Here is an 11,802-nt window from a genome sequence, read left to right on the forward strand (position 1 = left end):
GTTAAATTAGATCTTAGGTCTAACTCACACGGTCACACCTCAAAAGTTAGCTTAAAGGGAGGATGATTGGTCAAGCCTGGGTCAGCCCATCTCATTAACCACCAATGTGGAATTTTTGCTGGTTACTGACTTTGAGATATCGATATAAAGCCCATATAACCATCAAATCTTAGAGTATGCAGAAGAGGTTCACTTATTCTCTTACCTATATATATGTATGCTACATTGTAGGAGTTGTATTCAGTAAAAAATAAAGCAGTACTTAGCCATGGCCTATTATCTTGACAAGATCTTTCTTTTCCTATTTCTCTTCACACTTAGTACCTCCTCAAAATCAGATAACATGACAGATATTGAAGCACTCTTTGCTATCAAGAATGAAATACTTGATCCCTTTGATTCTTTGATTACATGGAATGTGTTTGTTCCTTTATGTCAATGGCGTGGTGTAGTATGTGGAACGAAGTCAACGAATCACTGAAGTAAACCTTCTTGACCTGAAGCTGAGTGGTGTGTTATCACCATTTGTTGAAAATTTGAGCTTCCTCGTACGACTAGTCATTGAAACCAATACCATTTCTGGCAATATACCTCCAGAACTAGGTCGTTTGACAAGATTACGCCATCTATATTTGCAAAACAATTAATTACATGGTGAAATTCCTGCCAATCTATAGTTTTGTAGTAACCTCGTTGAATTATGGGCATTCAAGAACAATCTTGTAGGTGTGCTTCCCAAGGAGCTTGGATTTCTTCCCAAATTCAAATATTTTGATTTCAGTTACAACAAACTCATTGGTGAATTCCCGAAATCTTATGGTAACTTTTCAGGTCTTTTGGAAATGTACCTTTTGAATAATGATCTCGAGGGTAAAATCCCTGATGAGTTAGGGAAACTGAAAAACTTGGAAATATTTGATGCAGACTTCAATAAGTTATCAGGTAGAATTCCGAGCTCACTATTCAATCTTTCCTCTTTGAAAGTCATTGATGTGTCAAATAACCAATTCGAAGGTACTCTCCCTCGGGATTTAGGGATCAATTTTCCTAACCTGATGTGTCTCAGCATTAGTGAGAATCATTTCAGTGGATCGCTTCCTTATTCACTTTTCAACCTCTCAGGACTCGCGTACCTTCTAGTTGGAAAAAATCACTTAGGAGGATGTGTTCCTAGGTTTGATAAGTTGCATAGCCTGACCTGGCTGTATCTGCAAAACAACGCATTTCGAGGGACATTTCATGGCTGACCTGATGGAGCAATTGAGATAGTAGATCCAGTTCTTAATTTTGAAGAGGAAGAAATAATCAGAGAGAGGTCTCAAATTCCAAGATTCACGAGAAGACAAAAAATGATAGAGGGTTTAATCTCCTTACTTGGAGTTGGTATTGATTGTTCAATGTATGATTGAAGTAAAAGAAAAAACATGAAGGAGGTTGTTAGAGAGTTGTGTTCTATAAGAGATTCTCTTGTTGGTTGTACAATATGAAACACTTCTCTTGTTTTGTTTTTGTCATGTAAGGTTCCAATAATATATTACTAATGAATCATTTGAATATGGTTTTTACTCGTCTTTACTAATCATTTGAACAAAATTCTAGGCCCACCACTAAGTAAATGGCATACTAGATTGGTATCGTTGAAGGATTGAAACAGTTCTTTATGATATCATGTCAGTATATAGATATATGGTAATGGTATCATGGAGAACGGAGGAGTGTTTCATTCCGAAATAATTCTTCATGGTACCATATAGATATATTGTGATAGTGTCTAGAGTGTTCAATATTTTTCAGCAACCTTTCAAGTAATCTGGTATATGTAGATTTGTCAAGCAACAGGTTTGCAGGACACATCCCGATAAACATTGGGAAACTCGTTAACTTGGAAGAGCTTAGGCTGAGCAGAAACCAACTCACAGGTATCATCTCTCCGACTATTGGGAAGCTTCATAAGCTACGACATTTATATCTGTCCCAAAACAAAGTCTCAGGTAGTATACCATCTTCCATTGCAAATCTGAGCCTTTTAACAGAGTTAAATCTTGATCATAACAATCATAGAGGTAAAAAACCTTCAAGTATTGCAAAATGTCAAAGTTTGTTGTATCTTAACCTGAACCAGAAAAATTTAATCGGTTCGATAACTAAAGAAATTTGTGTCATCTCTTCCTTAGTTGTTCTAAACCTTTCTAGTAACAACTTGACTGGCGCCCTTCCCAAAGAAATCGGTAGCCTGAAAAATCTCTTATCATTAGATGTCTCTTTCAATAGTCTCACTAGTGAAATTCCTACTACACTTGGGAGTTGTGTGACAATTGTTAACTTAACAATGAAATGGAATTTATTCCGCGGGATTATTCCTTCCACTTTCAGTTCACTAAAGAGTCTTCAAGTTTTAGATCTTTCGCGGAATAAGCTATCAGGTATAGTTCCAAAGTACTTGGAAGGATTTGCCTTACATTTCTTGAACTTATCGTTTAATGATTTTGAAGGTGCCCTTCCACAACGAGGCATCTTTGAGAACGCAAGTGTAGATTCATTCATTGGAAATCCTAGAATCTGTGGTGGTATACCTGGCTTGAAACTTGCCAATTGCAACTTCAGTCATTCAAAGAAAATAAACTTTAAGCTTGTTATTTTAGAAATATTAGGAATTTTGTGGCTAGTTGTTATGGTTTGTGCTTTTTTTTTCTATCGATTCGAAATGTCTAAAAGAACATTTCCTTCATTAGAGAACAATCTAAACCAACTCATAGCTATGTCCTATCAAAGTATTCTTAAAGTTACCAACGGGTTTTCTACGAGCATCTTGATTGGTGTTGGGAGTCATGGATATGTTCATAAGGGAATTTTGGAAACGGATGGTAAACACGTTGCTATAAAAGTATTGAATCTTTTAAAATATGGAGCTATCAAAATTTTCATAGCAGAATGTGAGGCCTTGAGAAATGTTAGACATCGGAATTTAGTTAAGCTACTTACTGCATGTTCTGGTGTTGATTATCGTGGCAACAAATTCAAGGCAATTGGTTTACGAGTTTATGGCCAATGGAAGTTTGGAGGAGTGGTTGCATCCAGATAATTCAAGACCAAATGTTCAGCTAAGAAGGTTAGGATTTCTACAAAGGCTGGATATTGCTATTGATGTTGCTAGTGCAATTCATTATTTTCATAATGATTGTCAAATATCAATAGTTCATTGTGATCTCAAACCAAGTAATATTCTCCTTGACAATGAATTGGTTGCCCATGTTGGGGATTTTGGATTGGCAAGATTCCTTCATCTTACTGATGAAACCACTTGTAGAATTCAGACAAACTCTTCAACTTTTAAAGGATCTATTGGCTACATAGCTCCATGTAAATTTCACTCTATATAAATACCTCTAAAGACTTTAGTGACTCCGGATGTAATGGCATTAACTCAATTTCGCTATATATGCATTGCAGGGTATGGGATGGGAAGCGAGGCATCAATGCAAGGTGATGTGTATAGTTTTGGTATCGTCTTGCTTGAAATGTTAACCGGGAAAAGACCAACATATGACATGTTTGACGGCGATTTAAGCCTTCATGATTTAGTTAGGAATGCCATGCCTGATGGAGCAATTGAGATTGTAGATCCAGTTCTTAATTTTGAAGAGGAAGAAATAAGCAGAAGACCATATTGTTGGTTGTACAATATGAAACACTTCTCTTGTTTTGTTTTTGTCATGTAAGGTTCCAATAATATATTACTAATGAATCATTTGAATATGGTCTTTACTAATCATTTGAACAAAATTCTAGGTCCGCTACTAAGTAAATGGCATACTAGATTGGTATCGTTGAAGGATTGAAACAGTTCTTTATGATATCATTTCAGTATATAGATATATGGTAATGGTATCATGGAGAACGGAGGAGTGTTTCATTGAGAGACCGAAGTAATTCTTCATGGTACCATGTTAGCATATAAGATATATTGTGATAGTGTTTGGAGTGTTAAACATTTTTTGAACCTCACTATCGGATTTGAGCCTACTTTAAGTAGAGCCTTGAACAACACTTCCTCACCCTCACACTACATCCATATAACATAACTCACAAGCTTTATGTTTTTCTAGCTCAATAAAAATTTAACATGTGGCTCGAGTTCAGCAGAGCTTTTTATGGTATGATAATTTTATTCTTTTAAAGATATGACAGTTGGGTCTAACTCAACCTCAAAAGTTAGCTCATGGGAGGAGATTTGTCCAAGTCCATATAGTAGACCAATTCCTATCCCTCTACCGATGTGGAACTTCTTAACCGTTCAGAAAAGATTACTTTCCATTATTATTAAAGCATAAACATTATTTCAGAAAATGTAGCACATACTTTTTTTTTCTTGTACTAGTTTCACTACTACTATCACTATAATAATAGAACATCAATCAACTGATACAGGTTGCATGTTTTGTGCCTCTTTCCTGAGATCTTCATACAGAACAGATGACAAGTACCTCTCTCCAAAACTTGGATGTATTGTCTGAAATTCCAAAACCAAAAAATTCAGCACAACTAATTAACATAACAAAATTGAGAGTCAACTAATAGATATTCATACCACTATGAGTTTTCCTTTATTTTCTGGTCTGTTGGCGAGTCTAAGTGCGGCTACAGTATTTGCTCCTGATGATATACCAACCTATACAACAAAATTTTTGTCATATGATTAAAAATAAGTTGGGGTCGAATATATAAGCTTATCTATTTGTATTATTCACATAATGCCACTTAGTAATGGAAAATAGATCAATGATATGAGAGAGTGAAAGATATGAAAAACCATCTGTTCGAAATTTTACCATAAGGCCTTCCTTCAATGCCAACTCCCTAGCCATGTTTACCGATTCTTCACTCGAAACCTGCAAACAGAATAAGCATAATTCATGTATAAATTGCCAAAAATGACTAATTATAGTCAATGTTCTGCATCAAAAATATTGGATTCAGTTGAACGTAGAGATAGTACAATCCGTGCGCTTCTGGTTGTAGTTCTAATTAAACAAAACTCTGCAATTACATAGTTCTTGTGCTATGCAAGAAACAAGCACTAATAGTTAAGTGGTTGAAATTTATCCTAACAAGGTAATTAAAGACGGGTTCTGTTCCCGGATGATGCATTTTATAATTGTGAAATTTAAAGACCAACATCCGGAGGTCAATATTTTCATGTGTTCTGCAAGAGAAATGAAATTTAGAACTCAGCATACCATCAGAACTTCTTCCATTACATCCATGTCAAGGATATCCGGCTTGAATCCAACCCCATTGCCAGTTATTTCATGAGGACCTGTATACAGTATCGATGTTCAGAAATCTATGTAGAACAAATTTACTCATATGCCACAACAAATGGAAAAAAAGAAAGAGGCATGTTATTTGCAACGATCTTTTTAGTTCTATAGTTATGATAGGAAGTGAAGTTAATTACCTGGTTTTCCACCATTCAATACATTGCTTTCAGCTGGCTCAATTCCATATATCTAGCAGGACAGGAGAAAATATGCAAGAGCGATGATGTTATGTTGTTTGCACGTTAAGCTTGCAATCACATAATGAATTAATTGGCAGGAAAATACCTTGACATTAGTATTTTTCGATTTCAGATATTGTCCAACACCAGAGACTGTGCCTCCACTTCCTATTCCCATGACAAAGATGTCAACATTACCTTGAGTATCTTCCCAGATTTCAGGGCCAGTAGTCTCAAAATGAACCTGTGTTCAATGTCAATGTTGAATTTTTGTTTTTGATATAAAGGAAAAGAATTTAAAATGCCCCTCCACTTTAATTATGAAATATATTTATTCTAATTTTCGTTGTACTTTAAGGTCATTCATAGTGGGACCAACCCTTGTCGAAGGAGTCAATTGACAATCATTGAAAAATTACTCTATGTAGGTAAGTCAAATCTTTTTTTTTTGATGTATTTATATACTAGTGTTGAATCCCTTTGGCTTCCTCATGTATTTACTTATTTAAATTCTTGAATCCCCTTGGTGAAAATTAATCCTAGCTCCACCATCGCATTAATCATCTCTTACTTGCCCTGGACTCAGAAGGAGCTTACCTTACCGTAGACCCTGACCAAAGTGTAAGAGTAGAGGGCATGCATTTGAGCCTGATCTCTAAAATAGTGAAATCCACTTTGGAGCTCCGTCGAGGTCAAGGACAACTACGAGATAATTTGCTAATGACAAAGATATGACACTTGCCTTAACTCAACCCCGAAATCTACTTTATGAGAGTAGGATTGTCCAAGTCCATATAAGCAGACCATCAGTTCATTCTCCAACCAATGTCGGATTCTAACATCCCCACCACCACCAACACCACGACGCTTAGGCCCAACTAGAGTGTAGATCGTGAGCTCAAACTGGAAATGGACCTTACTCTAATACCATGAAAAACATGACACTTGAATCTAACTCAACCCCAAAAACTAGCTTATGAGGACCAGTCAATACGTTAACCACTGTGGGACTCTAACCTATTCTGAAAAATATGAAATAATCATAGAAGAATAACATATCATAAAATACAAAACTTGGACATTTTCCTATAATGGTAAGTCTAGTAATAGATGAGGGGGTGGGGGAGGGAGCAAAATGAAGATGGAAATTTACTTACTTGAGTATTGGCAGGATTGGAGAATTGTTGAAGCATATAAGCATTAGGTGTAGATTCCAAAAGATCGTAAGCTTTCTTAATAGTTCCTCCCATTCCTTTAGTTGGATCAGTGATCACTAAATCAGCTCCAAATGCTCTCATGGTTACCCTCCTCTCCAAGCTTGTATACGATGGCATTGTCAAAATCATTTTGTAGCCTTTCATGGCAGCCATAAATGCCATACTTATTCCCATATTCCCTGATGTTGGCTCGATTAGTGTTGTCTGCATATCATCCATAAAATATATAAGACACAAAACTTATGCATTATCTGTCTTTTAAGGTTTTTGTATAGGAAAGAGCCATATTTACTTACTTTTCCAGGGGTGATTAATCCTTTCTTTTCTGCATCATTGATCATAGCAAATGCTGGTCTGGTGGAAAAGGAAAAACATTTTTTCAAATTTCGAAATGAAACATGTCCAAACGTCCACTTAATATTTAGAAAAAGGTCACAAGAAGTAAAAATGAAAGAAAGTAAAAAACCAAATAATTTACCTATCTTTGATACTAGAAGTAGGTTGCATCATTTCTTGTTTAACAGCAATATAAGCACCACATCCTTCACTCACTTTGTTTAGATACACCAATGGTGTTTTCCCAATGAGCTGAATTGTGGAAATATTACAATCAATCATATAATTTGCATAATCAGGTCATATAAAATGTAATTATATATAGATCTTCATCATAATCAATAATTGGTTATATAATAAAATTTGAACTTATGCTGAAGTTATTTTTACAATGTTGTGCATATAACTTAAGCGGTAAAGTTGTTCTCATGTAATTAGGAGGTCACACATTTAATTTGTAAAAATAGTCACTTCTAAAAATTAAGAGTAAGACTTTCTATAATAGACTCTTGTGGTTCGATCATTTTCTAAACCCAGTGCATAGCAAGAGTATAGTGTACGGATCTAACTTTTTTTAAAATAAGTAATCAATCCATCACAATAAATAAATGAAATGTTCTCATTTTCCACTTAACTTTGAACAAAATAGAACATTAAATTAGTGGTAATGATACTCTATTTGTTAATGATGATTAAGGTTCTTGGACCAATATATTTTTCCAAAGATATAAAGAGTGATGAAAATAGCTTCATTTATAAAAACAATAATGCACAAATCAAAGTTATTTTGCACGTGATAGCATTTACTAAATTTTGGAGTGAATTTAGTTGATGTTGTAAAAAATTGTAGTTAAAATTTTTCTTAACTATAATACTTGTCAAAAATCTAAGATAGGAAAATATTACATTGTATAGCCATCTATAAAAAAAAATAGTTAATAAAATGTATAATTTTGATATATTAATATAATTAATGTGTATATTATATTAATGTGTATATATATATGTGTGTATAAAATTAGTATATATTTTTTTAAGAAGTACAAAGAATTCCCTTTTTGATTAATCACCTAAAAAGGGTTTTCAACTAATTAGGGAAACTTTCACATATAGCCACTTAAAAATAATTAATTACTCTCTATAGCTATAGTTTGATATTACAATTTATAGCTACATGTTATTTGGACGAGAGATGCGAGCGAGACTGGGAGGGAGAGGAGAGAGACGAGCGAGACTGGGAGAGAGAGGAGAGAGGCGAGCGAGACTGGGAAAAAGAGTAAGAGAAAGGTGAATTGTATTGTATATTGGTTAGATAATTGTATATTATACATATGTAATTGTATATATGGCAAGAGAGGTCGGGAGAGGGAGGAGAGAGGCGAGCGAGACTGGAAGAGAGAGGATAGAGGCGAGCGAGATCGAGAGAGGCGAGCGAGAGAGGGCAGAGAGTGGGAGAGAGGTGAATTGTATATGTATATAATTGTATATAACTATTATACATATACATTTGTATAAATGGCAAGCGAGATTGGGAGAGGGAGGAGAGAGGCGAGCGAGAGAGGGCAGAGAGTGAGAGAGGTGAATTGTATATATATATATAGGCTAAAAAATTGTATCTTATACATATTTATTGATATATCCCGGCGAATTATACATATACAAACATAACTAATTATACAAACCCGAAGTCAGTCTACGTAAATAATGTATAATGTTAGTCGCGAGTGATAACTATAGCAAACTATAGATATGATGAATAATTAAATAGTATAAATTTGTTTATCCGCGTAATTTTCCTTAATTAAAATGCAGTAGTCAATGTGACGTCTAAAAATAATTAGTTGCATTAATATTGCTAGTATATGGTATAATACATATATATTTTTTATGTAACTAAATACCTTGGTACATTATTTGATATTTCAATATTCTTTACCACATATTGAATATCAATTTCTTTTTAAATGCATACCATATACCATTATACTTTAAACCAAAAGGTCAAAAAATTTTATCTTATGGTATCGATATATACCATATCATGCCTATCCTAAATATAGGTCACAGTAGAGTGATTTAAACCCTTTTATCTTTAATTAAATATTTCAAACTTAAATTATAAATATAATAAAAATTATGTTAATAAATGTGTGATTCAAATTTAATCGATCTCTCTGCTAAATATCAAATACCCCTCCCCCATCCCCAACCACCCCCAAAAAAAACCTTTTTCTTTTTTGCCTCAATTAAAGTGAACTGACTAATTCCGTACTAACCTATTTTTATTACATGTGATACACTTTGATGGTATATAAAATTTAACTTTTTTTAAAAAAAAATTATTATCTATCTAAATTTAAAAAGTTATTTTTAAAAATATATTAATAAAAATAAAACACATTAATTGAACAGGAAATTGGCCCAAAGATCGATACAGGCTTCTGTCACTGATGAGCCATACGGCACTATTTTCTGTTTTGGTTCTTTGACTTTTAGCACCATTAAAGAATTTGTATTTTACCTTCTCATACAAATTACTATTAAATATTCTTTTAAATTTATTTGAAAATATAATTAATTTCATTTTCTTATTCTTAACCTTGGCATCTATTCAAATTCTGCCACTAATAGTGGTATATTTAAATTTAATAACAATTCATTTTTAAAAAATACTTAATTAATTGATATTGTTTTATATTTAAAATTAACAAGTTTGAAAATATTTCTTTGTTAAATTTTGTGTGCAATCAAATTGTTCCCTCTATTTATTTTTTACAAATTATATTTAGAATTAGCAATTTAATAAAAAAAATTAATATGATTATTTTACTACAATGTCTCTATTCACTTGATGTCTAGTAATTGTATCTTGAATTGTAATTTAGAAAATAAATAATAAATATTAAAAATAAAATATAAAAATTATATTTTTTTGATATGTGAAAAGTGACAAATAAAAATAAAAATATGTATTAACATAACGAACACGTAAAAGTGAACATATAAAATAGTCTTTTTATCATTATATGTCTCCTTACTAAAAATAAATATTCTTTAATACTTTATCATTTCACAAAATCAATACATAATAATATTATTTTTCATATTTTTATCTTTAGAGTCATTAACCCTTAAGAGTATGTATCTAAGTTTTAATTAACACAAAATAACCAAGTAAATGAGTAACTAATTAATGATTAATATAATAAATTTACTATTTTGTCCTTATTAAATTAAAAGTGCACGAATTAAAAATTTCTGTTTCTCAAGAAATTTTTGAACTTTTTAAAAATTAATTAATTAAAAAAATTATTATTTTCTAAATTTATCGAAATGAAGACAAATAAATAAAAAAGAAAAATTAGATGAATAATTAGACACATAGGAAGTACTTATTTGTTAATTTTCATGACATAATTTAATTGGACACCAAATTAAAGAGTAAAAGAATTCTCCTTCAAATTTTTAATCTAAAATAAATCATTTAATGGCACAGGTTCCAAGAGAAAACGTCATATACTATTTGCACTTTTAAGATCTGTTTTTTCTACTCCCTCCGTTTCATCGTTGTCCTTATTTTAGATTTTACCTTTTTCAAGAAAGTAGGTAAACTTTTTTTATTTAGTGTTTTCTTAACAGTCAAGCTTTCAATTAATTACTTGATTATTTTGTGTTAATTTATCTTCTTTATAGGTATATTAATTTAAAAATTAACGACTAATTATAAATCACAGAGTATATTTTAAACCAGAGGACCAAAGAATATACAAAGAGCGGAAGTGAACAAAAATGGGTCATGTGGGTTGTGCGCGACTGTTATCGGGTTTAATCAGTGGCGGAACAAAAAAATTTCAATAAAAAAATTTAAAATTTGAAAATATAATCACATAAAATAACCTTAGAACTACATATATATTTAAAAAAGTATTTTAATTATATATAAATATAATTTTTCTCTGAAAAGATTCAGATGAACCGCTGATGGCTCTGCTACTGGGTTCAAACGGTGTATTCAGGTAAATTGAATAATTAAAAGCTAATTCAGCATTAAATTAACAAACATTAACAAATTTTAACCAAAGAGTATAACAGATTATGCATTAGAAGAGTAAATTATCTACAGCTCGAAGCAGTGAGAATATGAAGAAACAGAGAGTAAAATTTACTAACTTGAGAAACTTGAGTTTTGATTTTGGTACCAGGAAGGTACTTTGGCAGATCTCTTAGCCTCTGAACAAATGATGATTCACTCGAATAAAATCTTCTCCTCACCAACGACGCCATTGATGAAATTTATTTGAAGCCTGTAAATGTCTCTCTCCCTTCAAATTTCAAAGATAAAATACCCCTTTTATAATGGAAAATTACACCTCTAAGGTATATACAGATGAATTTTTCCTATACCTAAAAATAGAATTTTGTTAGTATAATAACTATTTTTTTTTTGGCCGAGCTTGTTATCGCTCTCATTCTCTCTAAAATAATTGTCCATCTTATTATATTTCATGTCTCTTCGGAAATTAGATAAATTTACCATCTTATACTTAGTGTTCGTTCCATTTGACTTATTTTAAGTATTTTTAAATCAAAGTAGTTTTATAAAGCAATTTTAAAGTATTTGAGTAAAGTTTAAAAATTGTTATACACGCTTGTTTTAAGGTCAAAATAAGTCAAAAGTCATAAGTTAGAAATTCTAACTTACGATTTTTGGCTTATAAGTCAAAAGTAAAAATTCAATCCAAACAAACT

General features: G+C 32.1%; 2 protein-coding genes across 2 annotated transcripts; one reads left to right on the plus strand and one right to left on the minus strand.

Annotated features, from left to right (window-relative positions):
- The first annotated feature begins 343 nt into the window (after positions 1 to 343).
- Positions 344 to 3,082, plus strand: LOC107032666 (putative receptor-like protein kinase At3g47110). The gene is made up of 3 exons (XM_027912469.1): positions 344 to 451; positions 678 to 1,014; positions 1,824 to 3,082. Exons 1-3 carry the CDS (start codon positions 344 to 346, stop codon positions 3,080 to 3,082), a joined length of 1,704 nt encoding a protein of 567 aa, XP_027768270.1.
- Positions 3,083 to 4,290: 1,208 nt separating this feature from the next.
- On the minus strand, positions 4,291 to 11,563 carry LOC107032363 (bifunctional L-3-cyanoalanine synthase/cysteine synthase 1, mitochondrial). Its single transcript, XM_015233959.1, has 10 exons — positions 11,224 to 11,563; positions 7,196 to 7,305; positions 7,014 to 7,071; positions 6,658 to 6,921; positions 5,607 to 5,744; positions 5,459 to 5,510; positions 5,238 to 5,317; positions 4,830 to 4,889; positions 4,589 to 4,669; positions 4,291 to 4,510 (listed from the first exon to the last, which is right to left on the minus strand). Exons 1-10 carry the CDS (start codon positions 11,335 to 11,337, stop codon positions 4,412 to 4,414), a joined length of 1,056 nt encoding a protein of 351 aa, XP_015089445.1. The 5' UTR covers positions 11,338 to 11,563; the 3' UTR covers positions 4,291 to 4,411.
- Between the last annotated feature and the right edge of the window lie 239 nt (positions 11,564 to 11,802).

The sequence above is a fragment of the Solanum pennellii genome, chromosome 10 (assembly GCF_001406875.1).
Source record: "Solanum pennellii chromosome 10, SPENNV200".
Lineage (NCBI taxonomy): Eukaryota > Viridiplantae > Streptophyta > Magnoliopsida > Solanales > Solanaceae > Solanum > Solanum pennellii.

Bases quoted from the DNA above. Each gene is read 5' to 3' on its own strand.
- LOC107032666 (XM_027912469.1), top strand. From the start codon at position 344: ATGACAGATATTGAAGCACTCTTTGCTATCAAGAATGAAATACTTGAT. The intron at 452-677 runs GTATGTGGAACG...GCCAATCTATAG, and splicing joins TATGTCAATGGCGTGGTGTA to TTTTGTAGTAACCTCGTTGA. The intron at 1,015-1,823 runs GTACTCTCCCTC...TGGTATATGTAG, and splicing joins GTCAAATAACCAATTCGAAG to ATTTGTCAAGCAACAGGTTT.
- LOC107032363 (XM_015233959.1), bottom strand. From the start codon at position 11,337: ATGGCGTCGTTGGTGAGGAGAAGATTTTATTCGAGTGAATCATCATTT. The intron at 7,072-7,195 runs GTAAATTATTTG...CTTTTCCACCAG, and splicing joins ACTTCTAGTATCAAAGATAG to ACCAGCATTTGCTATGATCA. The intron at 5,318-5,458 runs GTAATTAACTTC...TACTGTATACAG, and splicing joins ATTGAATGGTGGAAAACCAG to GTCCTCATGAAATAACTGGC.